At 41.1% G+C, this 18710-nt stretch overlaps 1 protein-coding gene across 4 annotated transcripts in view; it reads left to right on the top strand.

Annotated features, from left to right (window-relative positions):
- Positions 1–3385: 3385 nt before the first annotated feature.
- Positions 3386–18710, top strand: part of LOC146568432 (double C2-like domain-containing protein alpha) — a 30320-nt gene continuing 14995 nt past the window's right edge. Inside the window, exons 1-6 of one of the 4 annotated variants that reach the window (XM_085284483.1) lie at positions 3386–3667; positions 7202–7298; positions 9245–9597; positions 11266–11345; positions 11549–11623; positions 11907–12016. In XM_085284483.1, the coding sequence (XP_085140609.1) occupies positions 9249–9597; positions 11266–11345; positions 11549–11623; positions 11907–12016 (614 nt within the window). In that variant the 5' untranslated portion in view covers positions 3386–3667; positions 7202–7298; positions 9245–9248. Of the gene's footprint in view, positions 3668–4950; positions 7316–9244; positions 9598–11265; positions 11346–11548; positions 11624–11906; positions 12017–18710 lie in introns of those variants that run through there. The other 3 variants (XM_085284484.1, XM_085284482.1, XM_085284485.1) reach the window with 3 other exon arrangements.

Raw genomic sequence — 18710 nt, 5'->3', positions numbered from 1 at the left:
AGTGAAGACACCCATTAGAATAGTTTCCAGGTTTTTTCTTGGGTATTCTGCACAAGTAGAGACCACCCTCGCTAACATCTGACACGCACACACCAGCATTTTGTTATGTAAGAAGCCAGAAATATGACAGAAACCACAAAGTTCAGAAAACAGCTTCAAGGCTAGTAGGCTTTTAAGGGGTAAAAAGATAAAAGAAGTGTCTTGTAGTACTCCATATCAATTTTCTTTTTGAATAATCACCGTGTACTGTATCAGGAACTTTATAATTGGTTAGAGAAACTATTCCTGTCAGTGTTTGTCATCAATGTGCAACAAGACCAACTGGTTTGCTGATGTCATTTGTTCTTGTCAGAGCCTTTGTGGACTCTGTTGCGGTCAGCTGTTTTCACTGAAGCACTAGCACCCGTCCCTGCCATAACTGGTGTGGAGAAAGCATGTAACGACTATGCATTTCTAATGAGGAGATTTTCTGTTCTCATAAACAGCAGGCAGGAGAGTGGAGATAAGGACGGAGAGGAGAAAGAGGGGAGGGAAGTGGAATAAATCCCAAATTTAAGGACTGAAGGGTCTTTTCACAACATCAGTAGAGTGTTGGCTTGAAATGTGTGTGCTGTGTGTGCGATTGCGTAAATGTGTGTTGCATGAAGGAGTGGGAGTCATCCTTTCTAGAGGCTGCTGTGCCAATTTTTGGCGTGCGTTCACGCGTTCACGCATGTCTGTTGCATGGCATAAATTTTATGGTGCGACCATATACGAGAGTGGGTGTGATTGTTTGCATGACAGAAAGCAAGAGAGAGATAACTTAAGGGGGAGTAAGAAGTAAGAAGTAAGAAAGAAGACATGATGAACACCACTGAACAAAGACATCAAGCAGTTTTTGAAGATTGCAACAACAACAAACAAAAAAAACCCGCCAGTACGTCTATTCATCATCCCGTGCTGTGTGACAGTTTTCTGGCTCCTCTTTTTGATAGACAATGAGTTTCAGAGAGTGGACTTAAATCTGAAAGGAAGAGACAAAGAAAGAGGGGGGCAAGTCAGATAAAAAGAGACAGAGAGAACACCAATTTTGCCCTCTCAGCTGACGCAAGGGGGAAATAGCATGTTTCCCCTTGTCCATCACAGACTCAAGAGCTACTAGCTTAATTATACAGAGCAACAGAGACTGAACAGACTGTATGTGTGTGTGTGTGGTTGTGTGTGTGGTTGAGAGAGCGACAGTTGGATTCGGATGCAGTGTATTGGCTTGGAATTAACACGAACAGAAAGATGGAAAGGTTTAATTAGATGTATTCCCCCTGAAAACTAACACAGTTTGTGTATCTGTGCGGCTGACATTATTAGGACATAATAACCAATCTCATACGCGCACAGGGAGACAAACAATTTCCTCACAAGGAAAAATTCTCAGTCTTGGGGTTAAGTTAGGGTGAAGTTAGGTGGATAACATGTTGAAAGAATATTTAAACTTTGCAGGAAAGGAAATGTGGGGTTTTTTTTCTTTACAGGACTGAAAAGATGAAAAGCACTCTCATGCTTGTGCATCAAATACAGGGTCGGGGCATTAGCTTAAAGACTAAAAGCAGAGGGAGGACTGCTCAGTTGATTAATTTTTCCATCATGACTAATTCCTCATGTTTTTTCAAACATTAGTTTGGAAAGGCTGATGCAGTCGGTGAGCACAACTTTTACTTTTGGTCAATTTTACCAGATTTAGCTAGAAGGTACTGACCTCTCCAGCTCCGGTACATTATTTCACCTCAGTGGCATGTGGTGAATTTTGTAGAAAGGCAAGCAGAGATGATGACAGGTGAATTAAACCATGTGTGACACAGTTAATCATTAATATCTACGGGGGATTCAAAAAATATTCAGGAAAATTTAAGGTGGTGACTTAATACAACTGGATAAACTCTTTTTTTAGATATGCTATTGTGAAATTGCTGCTAACTTTACTGTTTTTTTAAAACCCAGACAACCCAGGCCCCCTCCATTATCAAGGCTTTCTGTGCTAATATGCAGGAGTTATCATTCAAGACCTTTTTCACATCACACCACACTAACTCCTCTATACATATCACACATTTTGGGCAAGGTGGTAAGTAAGAGAAAACTTATCGGTTTAAATGAACAGTTAAGCGGGCTTGTTTACTTGCTAATACTAGCTCTACAAACAGCATATAATAACTGATCTCAGAGCAGTGAAAGTAAAGCCAGGCACAGCTTGGTGACACTGGTCTAGCCCGCTGGATTATCCACAAAGCCCATGTGCAAGCAACTAGAAAAATCTGCTGGCGCGCTAAAGTCATTGTTAACGGGCATCCAGATTAAATCGCTTGCCCACAGAGATTTCAATGGGATCCCAGTCAAGCAGTCAACCTGCTTCCAGAGACAATAGCCAACTGCCACAAGGTGGAAGTCATTTAAAAGACAGAATCAAGCAAGAGGCTTTATGACAGAATACTGTGTTAGATGTCAGAGACTGTTTTAATTGATGTCTCTTTTTAGCTTTTAAAGGGCAAGCACTGCTCGTCTTGCTTGCCCTGATGGAATGACACTGCTCCACCTATAGCAATAAAACGTTTTTCTTCTTTTAAAATTTGAATAATGTCATTAATTGTGGTTTTAAATCGTGCAAAGAAATTATTTTATTTTGGTTTTACAAAAATTCTTTCAATAATTCTAGAACAAAAACAAATTTTCAAACTTAAGCCATGCTTCAGCAAAATTTGCAAGTGTCATTTTAACACCAAAATGTAGATAAATGGCCAACAGTTTAAGTTAACTAAGACGAAATCATCTTAGTCACAAGGCTGTTTTTCAATCTTTTAATTTCATGCTTCTGTTTACAAAAAAATCGAACAAACATCTCATTTTTAGATGTTCAATATTCAATATTAGATGTATTGTGATTAAAAGCAACCCCTCAAGAGGAAAGGAGAAGGTGAAATGTCTAATTATGGTATAATTAATAACAAATCAAATCATGTCGATCTCCTGGCTTAAGCTCACACAACTTTCCAGTATCTTCAATCAATCAAATCCTGTATAACATAAATATAAACAGCTGTGCTGTTTCAGTTAAAGGGTTAAGAACAAATTGAAAAACTGTTTTTTGCTGCTAAAGTGATTCTGTTTCTTTGTTTTTATTCCACATTAGTAAATATCCATCAGGATAATCCAATGTTGGTTTTGCTCATTGCATTAAAAAAAAGGATAATCAGCCTCACTCTCAAAGGTTGGTTTAATTCTGAAGGGGAATGTGTAGATTTCAAAGCAGTCTCCTCCTAAATGGCAAAAACAAGTGTGTGTGTGTGACAGTGGGGGGATGCAGGAGGGAGTGAGGCGAAATGGTCACATGCGTAGCAGACTGTCAAGGAATAACTCGCCCCCTGCCTCTCTCTCTTTTTCTCTCATCCTCTTGACTCCTTCCATCCTCCTCCTCTGCCTCCTCCAGCATGCCGCTCTCCTCTCTCCCCTCAGCTCCTCATTTTCATCTTAATCTGCGCTCGCTCCGTCCCTGCTCTCCCTCTCTCTCTCCAGCTCTGTCCCTACTCTCTGCTCCCCGCTCCGCCACCTGTTAGTCTCCTTCTCCTCTTCACACCAGAATCCCCTCTTCTTCCTCTTTTTCTTTTATGAGGAGTTTCACACTTACGCTATCACTGAGGTAAGACACCGTATTTATTCTTTTATTCTGAAATGCAGATAGTTTGATTCTAAAGCCAAGGCTGGAAATGTTAATTTTTCCTCTTAAATTGCACCTGCACTTCTTCTCAGATGTTTGGTTTTAGGTTTTGTTGGCCACCTTCCACTGCCGTCATTGCATGCTCACTTTGTCTGTAAGGTTCATGTGCATGTCTGCTTCTTTTTAAGGTAAAAAACTAATGCATCACAAACCAGGCAGATCATTCTGCATACAGCAGTGAGGTGCAACATGTGGCATGTGTCTGCTCTTTCACTTTTCTTTCACACCTTCCTGTCACACTCTCACTCAAGTTTTCCCGTTCCTGGCTGCCTGAAAATAACTTGGCTCTTAATTTATAAGTGCCGACTGTCACGATGGTTAGCTGTAGATGATGCTGAGTACCAAGCTCTAATGAGCAGCTACACTCTGAAAGCACAGTACTATACCATCTGCCTGTCAGCCAGCAGCTTGTTATTTAAAGGTGAATGGAGCCTGCCGCAGGGGCCCCATTGTATGTAGGACACGGGGGAAAGTAGACGAAAACCAGCCGGGAGACAGAGAAATCCTCACGCACCTACAGGTGGAATAAAGGTGTCTGTGAAAGACTAATGGAGAGATAATGAGAGATAAAGAGTGCAGGAGAAGAAAGGGGAGGTGAGAAGACAGAGGTTGAAGAAGAGAGCTCCCATGCCTGTGATATGACTCTAATTTAAAGTGAAGGAGCTAAAAGGGGAGGAGGGGAGATTGCATGTTGCGCAAAAATATTTCTGACCGCCAGACTGTGGCAGCGTCGCTCCCCCCCCCCCCCTTTTGAAGCTGGAAACCTATGTAACCTCATGAACATAAGTACAAGGGGGCCGTGCATAAAATACTCTACTGTATATGGTTGCATAACTAATAGATGTAGGGATAGTGTGTGTAGCTGCAGGGAACCAGTGGCACATTATCCTGCAGCATATAGGAATTATGCAAAGTAGTGCTTCAGCACATAAAAACCTGTAAAGTGTAACGCTGAAATCGGCATCTTATTATCTTGCGCGCGTGCAGCCAGACTTCTCAGCAACAAGATGACGAGGAAACGAGAAGATGAGAGAGATTCCAGCTGGCAGCGTGAGAGCGATCAGTCCTGAGCTCCCTGAGAGCTCCTGCTTCCCAGAGAGCTGCGAGCCACCGGGCCTCTAGGGTGTACGTGTGCTGCTGTTGATGCCTGTGGTGCTGGTAGTGCTCAGGCTGCTCCAGCTTACAGCCACATCTGCCAAAAACAGGGGGTGGGGGGGACTGACTGCACACATTATATCAGCCAATACCCTCCAACAAGCTGCTGGGTGTGTGTGTGTTTGTGTGTAATTTTAGGGGAATTAATAACTCATAGAACTATATTTACATGTGTGATTGCAGATGTGCATGCTGATATGGCACAGTGTGTGTGTGTGTGTGTGTGTGTGTGTGCTTTCCTGGCTTATTTTTTCTTATAAGAACTTCTGAATTAATCCATCAATAAATTTTAGTCAATCAACATCTCAGAGCTCACTGACTCGTTTTCACCTTCCTCTTAATATCAAGCAATCCACCTCTTAAGTTCATTTTCACCCGTGGGCGGCTTCTCTTTTGTTTATTTTATTGTCGGGCAGAAGTGATTTATTGCTTTGTTTTCTCTCTAAATGATTTACCTCTGACTCTGCGTGCAACAAGTCTAGGATATCTCTGCTCTGCTTAATTGAACAGTAAAACAGAGCGGCGGCGCTTTTCCGTGTTTTTCAGGATTTCTGATGTCATTAAATGTGCTCTTGTGGCACCAAAAACATGACAGCTGCTGGTTTATAAAAGGCAAGATGTCCATCATTTCCCATCCCAGAGCCAGAAGTCTGTCAAAGTCCTTTCAGTCAAATGAGTCAGGGAAGTTTGCAGCATGGCACACTGCGGCGTGCTTCAACAGTTTGTTTCAACGCCGGCCAAGAAAGAGCTGGATTATCTGTGGTGTATATTACCCGCTGTTGCGCTCACAGCGGTGAGACCAGATTGTGTATGACGAGTGACCCTCGGTGCCCGCAATTCTACTCAAGGTCAACGGTCAGAGGCAACAAATTTAGAGCCACTGACAGCCAGGGGAGTTGTTGGTCATAATGATGGAGTCCTGATGAGAGAAGTCTCGGAAATGGATCTGTTTACTAGTTTGACCCCCAAAACAGCCTGCAGCCATTAACCTAGCATAAAGAGTGGTAGCTGGAAAACAACTAGTCTGATTCTGTTCAAGTGTAAAGCAGGGTGTGGTTTTACCGGAAGGGTACAAAAATGTTCTGACTTTGTGGGGTTTTGGTAGCTACTTTCACACTGATTTCGACCTTTGGTTATAGTCGGCTAGCCTTTTACTACAGTTCAAGTGTAACCGCCTGCTTGCTGTAGCTACATTTTTGCTCACCCGTGAGTGTCCTTTTCAAAATCTTGTCAACAATAAATACATGGTTAGTGACTCCGGTAATATGGACACAACAGGCTCGTCTAAAATTCAACATCCCCACTTCTCCGCCATGTTTGTTGGTGGCATGTGATGTGACCCAGTGGAGCGTTTCTGTCACCGCCGTCTTGGTGATTTAGAACCAGATGTCACAAGCGAGAAGCAGATCTGGCTGTGAACCCACATACTCATCGGCTAGCTATCAAAAACACGTTTCAATGAGTACACTGTAGGTCAACTGTATTATCGATGCTATCCGGTTGTTCAGTGATGACGCGACGAATCCTACTTCCGGGTCTAAAGTAGTCTGCGTTTAATATGGCTTTTGTGTTGTTAACATGTTTAATGTTATGTATTTTCTTCTATTTGATCTCAAAAAGCTCCTAAAACAGTCAGTGATCCCTGTTGACCTCCCTCTGCTTTTATTACCACTAATCATTTATTTAAACTCAGTTTTTAAAACCTTAGGATGTAACTACAGCCCAGCCCATGCAGCAGTATATGACTGACTAACCTCGTATTGTGGATGGATTATCTCAGTTGTTCTCCTGGCTGAAGTTTGGTCCTTTTACAGCATCCTGCCATGCGATTACATTTGTTCCTGACCACCGAGAACACTCACGGTAACTTTTATCGAGTGGAAAAAAAGTTAGCTTGTTTATATTATGCTAACATAGCTGTTTCGCTAGCGGTCACGTAGCACATCATTATATACCAGCTAGCCCAACTTCAGTAACCCTACAAACGTCACTGCTGTTTAGTTTTCTGTCTTCATTTATGCTGGAAGTGATAGCAGAGCTGTACGTTTTAATTTGTTTCCAAAACCCCGCAGTCAGGACGTGCTATATTGTATTTAGATAGAAGCTAGCGAGCTAACACCCTGCTAACTTCTAACTCCGTTAAATGTCATAAATTCCGTTTTCATGGATGCCTGGATGTTAAACTCAATTGTTACACCTGGTAGAGCAGAACGCTGATCATTTTATTAAAGATGAAAGACTTTAGACAGTTTTTCAACTCTCAGTAATGCCATAGTGATCGTTTGATATATGGACCTGCAGCGGAGTTTAGGCCCAGACACGGCTAGTGACGTCAGACTGAACAATCGGATTGTGAGCTGCAGCTGGAGCCCCCTGGTGGGCTGTGGAGGCACTGCAGGTACATGTTTGAAGTAGGTAGGTATATAAATGTATTTATCCATCCATTCGCTTCCGCTTATCCTTTTTCAGGGGAGAACATGCAAACTCCACACAGAAAGACCCTGGACTGATGGTGGAATTGAACTCAAGACCTTCTTGCTGTGCGGAAACAGTGCTAACCACCGTGCCACCGTGTTGCCTTATGTATTTCTTTATATAAAATGTGAATTAAAACTGTTAGTAGGTGGTGGTCAGTTTGTGATATTACTCATTACACTGACCTAAATATACGAGACTGATTGAAGTTTGTCTCAGAGTGGCATGTGGGTCGTACACAGACCTTAACACTAAGGTAGCATTAGCAATTTATAACCAACTGCCTGTGCTGTCTATGTTTTTTGCATAAAATTTTCAATACAACACTTTCTTTTGCATTTTTTTAGTAAAAAAATATAAGATTGGGTGAGGCCCACGAGATTTTCACTAAAATGTACAAACTGACTTAATATTTCATTCGGAATAACCCCAAAATAATTAACTGAGCCCATAAACTTTTCAGCAAAGGGTTTACACAGGTGGACACGGCGTGAGGGCCATGTCCACAAAGATTTCTATACAACTAGATATCATTTTGCAACCACAGCTCCACTTTTCTGACCCAGAAGCTGCGTCCAATTTTTCATACTGTCTGCAGTTCGTGACATGTAATTTCAGACCCTTTTAATAGTTCTCTGGTGAAACCATTTGAAAGCAGTAAGCTTATTGAATATACTGACCTTATCCAAGTAGTTTTCTATGTTACATAACTAGTAATTTCACAGAGAAAGGAGGGCTTCGTGGCAATGTGTCTATATTCAGTCGAGTCCTTTGAATTTGATACAAAATCTGATGCAAGACCTTCACTAAAAATTTGTGTTATAGAAGACTGGCATCTGCTCTTTAGAAGGGATGAATGTAAAGAGGTGTACTGTCTGAATTAATAATTAAAATGCCTCTATTCTCATGTTTAACCTTAAAGAAACTCTGATGTTTTTATAGGCTATTAGAGGTAACCGGGAGAGATGAAGACAGTCTCGCTTTTTACTTTTCATCCAATAAGACGTTGAAAATGAGCTTAAAATAAGAATTTATTACATGAAAAATACTTAAACAGAACACCAAGCTTTCCCTGTCTGAATTCTCATTTTTATGTTTCTAAATCTCGCTGAACTCGGCGTGCACGGCAAACACGGAGTAAGTGCAAATATTAACTTCTCAGTTCCAATCGATTAATGCAGAGAAAGCAGCGATGGGAGTCCAGGGGGGGATTTTCAGTTCGCTGCAGAGGACAGAATGGCCCCTCAAGCCCTGCTGAGAAAACAAAAGCTATGAGATATTTGTCCACCCCCTCTTTTTTTTATTTTGGGAAAAGAGCAGACACATCAGCCTCGTGGTCAGCTCCACTCCTTGGAACCACAACACTATATAATCATCAGGAATCTTCTCTCCATCTCAGCCTGTAAAGATTTATGTAATTACCTTTGTGTCTGCAGAGCATTCTGAAAAGCTTTTTATAGATAAGATGCATGCTCAGACACTCTCACACACACTGCTGTTTCATTGAGGACGATTAGGATATGGAGGAGACCCCCGTTGTCCATTATCTTTTATCCTCTCTGATAGGGTTGGGTTTATTCAGATCTGCTTAATTGAAATGCAAATGTATGCACATCTTAAATGTAATGTCATCTTTTAAAACTGTTCCAGTTACACTAGAAAGATTTTCACCAGGAAAGCACTGTGAGGAAAAAACATCCTTAGATATGTTCTTGAAAATGAAAATCCTAGAGGAGCAGAGACTGTTTGTAATCAAACACCTCACTGAGCTCAGTGCTGAGGAAAAGAAAAGGCCCGTCTTCACTCTTTCTACACTGGTAAGCAATTCAAAATTGTGTGCATACACTAATGTGATATTCTCCTTTCCAGCCCTATGACTGTGCGAAAAGGAAAACGTTTGGGCATCACCATCCAGGAGCACATGGCCATCGATGTCTGCCCGGGCCCCATACGCCCCATTCGTCAAATCTCTGCCTACTTCCCTCGCCTCTCGCCCACTTCCTCCTTCTCCGAGCCACTCTCGCCCAATCAGGTGGCGGCGCCCACAACGCTCAGCCCTGGCAGCACAGGTCAAGCTGGAGGGCCCATGGGAGGAGGAGGGGGGAGCAGTGGCCTTTTGTCGCCACAGTTACCGGGAGCGGCGGGGGGAGGGGGCTCCCTGTCAGCCATGAGCAGCATGGACACCTCCATTGAGATCGACAGCTGTGACAGCGATGATAACAGTGAGTCACCTGGAAGTCTCATTGAAGCAACCTAATCTAAGAGCAAATAAAATTAAGTCAGCGCACATCTGGTTTACTGCGGATCATTTCACCGCTTGAAATATTGAAAGAACTTTGCACTGCAGCAAGTGCTCCATGCATAGTCTGCAAAAGGACTCCAACTTTATTGTAAGAAAAAAAAAGCAACTTTCCTTATCAGATTACCTCAGAATATATCAAAGTTTATTCATCTGGCTTTTTAAAGCTACAGTTCCCCGGTGAATTCAGTAGTTTGAGACCACAACATGACCAAAATTATGCTGGACATCTACAATGAACTTGCAATTTCATTGTCATGCAATCGCTCACAGTCAGTTGCCATCTTCAGGGCAACCTTTGTACATCAGGTTGGCTATAAAATAGCAATTTTGTTTGCAATTAACTGCAATAAATTGGCTAAATCGGTAGATTCACATAAACTACAAGCATTCAGAGTCCAGCCAGAACCTCAAAGATCTGAAATTCACAAATTCCTGCTTTAATATTGAGGTACAGTCTGCAGGGCAATGATTTAATTGCTGAACGACATAGGTGCTTGACAACCTTGTTTTTATATAAGAAAGTAACCAGAACACAGCTATTTGGCAGAGAGTCCCAAGGTTTTTAATCACCACGTTGCCTGGTGGAAGGCAGCCTTGCAGGCTGAGGGTGTTGCACAATAAACCTCTGACGAACCAGCTGGTCGCTGCAGCTACTTGTAGTGAGTCCATAAATATTAAAAAATTCAATTCTGTCACCAAGAAACCTCTCAGTTTTCTTAGTTGCAAGGAGGCTGTGGTCTTATTTTTACTAAAAGCGTGCAGAGCGATGTGCTTTTTGTTCTCCATCTTCAGGACCATGTAGTTTTAGAGGAATATAAGCGTCTCATGTAAATGCAGTGGGATTCTCTGTGCAAGTCCCAATAAATTCCCCTTTCCTTGACCTATTGGGGTGGGAAGCAATTAAATACAAGGATAAAGGTTTAGAAAGCATCAAAAACAGGAACTAAAACAACACAAGAAAACCTTCAGAACAAAACAGAAAATACCAGAAACTACAAATACACAGAGTCATGAAAAGTAAGACTGTAAATCTAACAGGGACCTCGGAGACCACCAGAAGAAAAATACCACCAAGGATAAAAAAGGACAGATCGTTTAATAAACATGTACCAAGACTTGAGTATAAAGTTTTGTAGAAGTTTCCGGGTACTACATTAGAGGTCAACCTCTACACGGGAATAGCATTACAAAGGATGAATGAAAGACATGTCATTCAGTTTAAGAGTTGCTAGGAGATGGGTTTTTATGTGTTTTTGGGTAGAAGCAGTGTAGGTTGTTTCCATGCTTTATGCTGAGGTCAGCCACCCAGCTGCTGTCTGCAGTACATGCACTGCAGTTTCAATCTTTCTCTATCAACTCCCAACAAGAAGGGAAATATTTTATGTATTCCTTTCAAACAAAGAAAAGATGTTTTCATAAAAGTCTGAGCGAATTCAATTTCTCCTTCTCATCTGCTGTTTGTGTTTCTCCCTGCCATCATTCTCCATCTGTTTTGCAGATAATAAAGTCATCAGCTCAAAAGCAATTACCAAAGTAAATGGCGCAGATTTGTGTGTGTGTGTGTGACTTTTTATTAACTGCCTTCCAGCCTCTTTGGGGACGCTAGAGTTTGACCTACTGTACGAGAAAGCCACCAGCTCCCTGCACTGCACAGTCCTCAGAGCAAAGGTAAATCCCGAACTCGGAAAACTCCATTAGAGCCACTGCAGCTGAACCAAGATACAACTCAACAGCATGTGTTTTTTGTTCTACTGATTAAAAAAAGAAGAAGAAGAAAGAACCCTTCAAGTCTTAGTCTGTTAGTCGTTTTAAATGTTGAACATTTGTACTGCGATCTTCTTTTGTACATGGCTTGTATCTTTTCTGAAAAGGGTCTAAAGCCGATGGATTTCAATGGTCTGGCCGATCCCTACGTCAAGCTGCATCTGCTCCCAGGCGCCTGCAAGGTCTGATTTTCTTATCAGAACAGAGTTTTTGTCCCTAAATGAAAGATGCCTTCAGTATCGTGTCACAAGGACTCTGAAGTGCAGATTTAATTCATGTTGCATTTTTTAGCGTTATGCAATGAAAACTAAAGTGCAGACCAATAAATCGGCAATGAGGCAAAATGACCTTGTAGATTGTAGGAACTGAACTTGTTTTCCTCGCGGAGGTTGTTTTCCGTTTGTCTCTCCTCGACAAAGCCTGGCATTAAATTGATGTGTTCTTCTCTCTGCCCATCACTTACAGGCCAATAAACTGAAGACCAAGACTGTTCGCAACACGCTGAATCCCATGTGGAACGAGACGCTCACCTACTGTGGAATCACCGAGGAAGACATGTACCGCAAAACACTCCGGTAAATGTTTGCTCTAGGAAAGGCTATTTCTGTCCTCTTCATGCCCTGCCTTTCTGTTTATCATTTCCCATCGCAAAGCTGACCCGTGCTTTACAAAGGATTTTCTTATCATCGTCTCAATCACAGCTCCTGGTTTTATTTGCCTTTCTCCATTTTGCCATGTTGCTCCTCTCTGTTTCCATCTCCACTGAGATCCTCTTCACCTTTGTTCCTCCCCATCCTCACACTCTCCTGTCCACCAGGATCAGAAAAGATCTCCCCTCACTCGTTCTGAACCACTCCTTTCTCTTTGTCTCTCATTCAATCTGGCTCCTTGCTTTCTCTCTATCCAAGTTGCAGTGACAGATTGAGGTCAGACTGAGCTCCGCGGGGTGTTTTAATTTCATTGACCCCCCTCTAGAGGTGACGAAAGCTGCGAATTGTTTCTGCCTGTGACTAAAACTTTGCCGTGGCACACATGGGAGTGGGATTTAAATAGGATCGACGGATGATCTCTCCAGGGAAATTAGAGAATCTGGCAGTGTTAATTCAGCAGAGACATGTAAAGATCAGGAGATGGGAAGTTGAACTTAGGTAAACATGGAAACATGTCACCATCGATCTGTGAAATACAGTGTCTTTAAAATTGACAAACTTCTGAGAGCACGAGATTCAAAGGATTGTTTCAAGCAGTCACTGTGGACACGTTTGGTGTCAGCTCCTAAGAATTTAAGAGTTTCTGATTTTTCCAAAACAAGCTAATGCTACAGTCACACTGGGGAAAACAGTGTTTCAAGATGATGGCACAACCAAAATTGCTGTAAGTCTGTGCAATGAACCTCTGGTCTTTTTGGATTAGAAATATTTGAAGATAAAGACCAGGTCTGCAATCACTCGAACTCAGCTACCGTCTTTAGAGCAACTTTAGTGGAACAAGACGACAAAGAACTGGCAATGAGATGCCATTGGTTTGCAACTGAATGGGGTCAAGTTGGCAATTACATGCGATCTGTTTGTGTAACTATAGAAGGTAAATGGTATAAATCAGCAAAAAGCTGTTGCCTCTGATATTCAGGGTCAAGCCAAAACCTCATAGGTCTGAAAGAGAAATTCCTCCACAAACAGTGACAAAGTTATTGCGGGGCAGCAACTTTAGTCTAAAAGCTAAAAAAATTAAATACATTAAAATAAAAATTTAATGCAGTCACTGGGCAACCACCAGTTTTTCTCAGTTGCTAGGAAAACTTTTTTTAACTCTAGTGTGACTGACCCATAATGTGACAAATGAAAGCTTTTAAAAGGGACAATAAGAAAATGCAAAATCAACGTGCAGAAGAAGAAATCATCACTATTTTATAAATTACTTAGCTACATAAACAGGAAAAAAGTATCAATGTCATTACGGTAGTTACATGGATAGCTACCAGAGTTAGCGTGCTAAGTAGCTAGCGCCCATATCCTTTGTACCTGATGAGGTGATGGTCAGTGATCGCCCTCAAAGAAACAAACTGTGCTGCCCAGATCAATGTTTTCTCTTTTCTACAGTCTGGGGAAAAAATCATATATTTAGACCAACAATGAATTAAACAGTAAAATAATGATGGCTGACGCTCTTGGTGACTAACAGCTGTCGCCATGCTGGAGAGCAGGATAGATACAATAGGCGGCTGAGAAGGGTTTGTTTTTAGTATAATACATATCGCCCTCTTATTTGCCTCCACTTCCTCACACACCACTTACAATATTCTCTGTTATAGCCGCCAGCATCAGGTGACACTAAGCTTTGGAGGTGTTGCCCTGCAACAAGCTGAGACTGCACAGCTTATCCTGTTATGATGATTTGAAATTGATGTAGCTGCTGTGACGTCACCTGTTGCTTTGTTAAATCCTGTTTTTAAGCCACATGAGAATCTTGGTGTTTTGAAACTAGATTAGCCCAGCAAGGAGTTGATCTGACTGTGAAATCACACATCTCTCTGCACGATCTATCTTTCTGAAAGTTAGAGAAACAAAATTTACACCTTAGGCTTTTTTCCCACTCGAAATGAGCGACTGAGTCCATAACTCATCAGGAAAGTGTAAAAGGAAAAGTCAAGGGCCATTTACCACAGATTTCTGCATGATCGTAACGTCACCTTATAACAAAGTTGCCGGTCTTGTACCTCTCTTTTATAACTTGTGTTGCTGTCGCAGCCAGATTGAAGACATGTATTTAGGATCGTGTCAGTTTTTACTGCCATTTTAATGACATATCAGCAGGAAACTCAGATTCACAGATTACACAGAGCAGGATGCTGCAACAGTGTTAAAAAACTGACCACTTCTCCTGCTAACTAGTGCTGATGTGAAGGTATTGTCTGATTGGGGACACTGATCATTCAGGAGCATATTGTAGGGAGTACCAGCACCAAAACACTGAACTTGAAAGGATGTGACTATGATGACGTTACTAGCAGCACGCAAAGTGACCAACAGGGTGGGTTTATTGAGAGAATTATGCCTCAGCAGGAAATATCTAACTACGCAGAAATGGGAAACTCATTTTAACCCTACGCTGTAACCGTCCACATAACCTGATGTGATGTAACTACACATCCGGTCAACGCATACCACAACAACTTAAATGCCGTGGATGGTTGCGGTTACGGCATCCCGCAGAAGTCTAAATCAAGCTCAACTGTTTTTGTAACCACAGGTATCGCCTCCTTGTGGTCATTTCAAATGAATGCGCTATCACACTCCGTGTGTAGGACCACAGCCCAAAAGCCAATTAAGGTTTTTTTTCTGAAGCTCAATTTGGTTTAAAAAAGAAGAAGAAAAGTATGTGGAACTAAAGAATAAACATTTTGCTATTTTATCTTATTATTTATCAATGTTTGACTCAAAAAGTCACAGGTTTTGATAACGTTTTCTACGTTTTTAGCCGGAAATAGACAGCAGGCAGTCACAATGAGACTTCATCTGTATATAAGGTGATGCTGGTATGTGTAGATCAGATTCACCCCCCTGCTTGGGTTCACATTATGGATGATGGCTGATGCGTCAGTAATTACGAGCTGTCACAATGACACTTAAATGTTTTTATTACTTGATGTCCTATAAGTGAAGCCTTACATCCAGCTGGTATTATAATGGCTCCATCTTTCTTCCCTCTTTGACCCATCATTTTCTCACTTACCACTTCACCCTCGAGCTGTTTTACACCATCTTTCTCCCCTTAGCGCCAGCTGCTGCTCTCATCTGCACTCATCCCCCCCTCTCTTCATCATTAGTTTTGTCTTTTTGATACTCAATGTTTTAGATTGAGGAAACTTAAGTCACTAAACTAGATATTAACTCTCGGTATTTTAACAGATTATTGTCTTTTATTATCAGAAACTGAAGACAAACGTTACACCTGTGGTTATGAATTTAGTAAGAAGTCAAATGAAGCAGTAGATGGGGAGGCAGCATGTTTATATACCAATCTCTCCTGTGGCCGATCGCTTTCTTGATTTTCTTCCTCCCATTGTATGTCTTTCATTCATATTTACATAAATTAAAGAGAAAAGGTGCTGGGCTTCAGTTAGCTTGTAACATATCACTTCACATGTTCATTTAAATAGACTAGCCTGTTTTCATCACGTCACTCAAATCCTCACAGACACAGCATCCCTGCATCTCCTTCACTCCACTCTCCCCACCCGCCCACTAGTTTATTTCAGGCACTATTATGGCAGGTGTAAAAGTTTGCCAGGCCCATAAATATGGATTGACGTAACCTAGCATGATGCACTTTCACATTATATAAATTCCTGCTGGAGGAAAATGGTAATTACTTCCAGAGGTGGGACCAAGTCATTGTTTTGCAAGTCTCAAGTAAGTCTCAAGTCTTTATCCTCAAGTCTCAAGTCAAGTCTCAAGTAATGTCAGGCAAGTCAGAGTCGAGTCTCAAGTCACTGGTGTAAAAGTCCGAGTCAAGTCACAAGTCTGAAACTTTGAATTTCAAGTCCTTTCGAGTCTTTAAAAAAAACAAACGAAAAAATAATGTTGCAGTTATATGCTAAATGTAAATATTAGACCATGTAATTTTAAAATCTGTGTTTTTCTCAACACATACAAAATAGTGAACTTAGAAAATATACACAAATTGTGAAATTGCACCTCTTTAAAATGCAGCTCAATTAAACTTAGCTCCAAGAATAATTTTCACCGACAGTTCTGAGATACGCTGCATGTTATTCTTGGATGCGGTTGTAGGACCAGCTTTAAAATCGCATGACAAAAATATCATACACATTAAAAAAAACTGTATCACCAACGTAGCCTGGAAAACATTTGCTAGTTGGATGAAGTCAGCTATCTCATCCTAGCATATTTATATGCATATTTATAATTATACGGTTCTTGGAGTGAGTGCATACACTCATGAAGTTTAGTAACTTCCGGTCACTGCAACAAGCCCAGGTACAGTTTACCGACGGATGGGTGCAGGACCTTGAAATGCACCGTGTAGAACGAAAGACCATCGTACGTATCATAAGTTTACCAGTCTCACAAATCGTCTTCATAAATACACATTCGTTAACCGTTTATTAATAGGACCTTTGAGCTCAACGGTAATTAATTAGTAGTAGAAATAATTTCTGGTACCCATCACAGAAATGTAGCAGTGACAATAATATTGTATGCTGTAATCGTACTGGGCAATTAGTGATACAAAAAACCTGTTTTATCCTGTGAATAAAAGTATGTGTTTTTGTCAGTGTACCATAATAACAGAAGCGAAACGCAATATTGTGTCAGGACAATTTACTATTTATGCACAATAAATAAAGGAGCATAGCGCGACAATTTCTGTTCAGCACCAGACTTGCTTGTAACCTATATCACCAATTATGTTAAGAAAAATGACGCATTAACTACAACAGCAGACTGACCTTTGTGTAAATGCTTGGAGCAGACTAACCTGTGAGCTGGAGTGTTCTAGGACGTTATATTTGATCTTTGAATGGCTGCAATCCAGTCGCCTCTTTGTTACTTCGGAAACATGGCTCGAACAATTTCTCTTCCACGACGTAATCCGATAACAACCGATCTCTTTACCCGTCGGCTTTCCGTGGCTGTCATGCGACCGGCTATTGCAGTTAATAATACAACAGCTTCTTGACATTTTTGTGTTTCTTTTTATCGCTGTGTGACTGATTTTAATTGAAAGCCTGCGTGCGCTAGTACCGCTTGCCACGAGTTCCCAGAATCCTTTGCGGTTCTACCCGTGAATGACGTCACATTTTCAATCTCCATATAATATGCGTGTTAAATTTTATATTTGGGGTAAAATATCAAGTCTTTTCAAGTAAACCGGTTCAAGTCCAATTCAAGTCCCAAGTCATTGGTGTAAAAGTCCAAGTCAAGTCACAAGTCTTAGAACATTTTTTCAAGTCAAGTCTAAAGTCATAAAATTAATGACTCGAGTCTGACTCGAGTCCAAGTCATGTGACTCGAGTCCACACCTCTGATTACTTCTAGTCTGAACACACACACTCACACACAGGCCTGATTTACATGTAGCGTCGGTCACTTTCTGACTCTGTTACTTTATTCAGGTCGTGTTTATGTCAGTGATTTCCCTTCCCTAAAATGACTCATGATATTGTGTTTGACTACCACACTCCATCACACACAAAAAGCACTCTCCCTCTGATTACTTTACATTTTCTGTCATATCAGGGTCATTGTAGGTCTAAACAAATAAAAAGGGTGGTGGGGAGGCAGATGATGACTTAACAAAAAACTTTTATTTTTAGTAAAACTTTGAATTATCTCAGATATTATACAATACTATGCAAAACCCTTGACTCACCCCTCATTTCTTTATATTTTGCTCAGAAAATGAGAAATGGGTGCAGTGACTTGTTAAAACATGTGCAAGCATATGTAGAAATTCAATCTTGTAATAAATGCTGTCAGTCAGTATTTGGTGTGACCACCTTTAAGGACATTCAAAGCTCTTCTTTGGATGTTTCTGCCTTCTGTTATATTCTCTGTCACGATGACCCCACACTGCTTCAGTAAGGTTGAGGTCTGGGCTCTAGGGAGGCCAATCCATGATTGATAGTGCGCTACTGTGCGGTTTCCTATCCAGGTATGCTTTTACCGTGCTGCATTGTGTTTGGGAGCATTGTCATGCTGAAAAATGAAGCTGTTCATGCTTTTCAGATGGTTCTTTTCTGCATCCATCATTTTTGACAAGATGGCCAACACCACTGCCTGAAACGCAGTTTGAAATGCAGTCCAGCTTCCACATATTTTTTAAAGACGCCCCGACAGCATGTAGAGATATGCGAAGTTTTGGTCCAAGTGCTTTTTGGCAATCGGTACAAAGTTTTTTGTTGGTACAAAAATATTTTCTTATCTGTCAAACAGCGTTCTCTTTGTGTTTCATAGATTCGAATAAAGAAATGGGGACACATGATGCATTTGTGACAGACTTTTAGTGTCAAAACCCCTGAAAGTATTTTGTTACTAGCTTCGCTAAGTTGTCTGTTATGTGTAGACACAACACTGTTAAGTGGCTTAGCAAAAAAATAAATCCTCTAAAAATGACCAGGTACAAAAAAAAATACACTGGCTGCTTTTTCACACATTTTCAATGTCCAAAGAAAACCTTTGATAGACCTTCAGAAAGCGTGGAGAACTATTCTCAAGACCACTTTAAGAATTTTCAAGACATCCC

This window comes from Mchenga conophoros, linkage group LG8 (assembly GCF_057382185.1).
Source record: "Mchenga conophoros isolate Kocher_MC1m ecotype Shallow Benthic linkage group LG8, M_conophoros_male_GT1.1, whole genome shotgun sequence".
NCBI classification, from domain to species: Eukaryota; Metazoa; Chordata; class Actinopteri; order Cichliformes; family Cichlidae; genus Mchenga; species Mchenga conophoros.
This window is presented reverse-complemented; position numbering and strand designations above follow the sequence as displayed.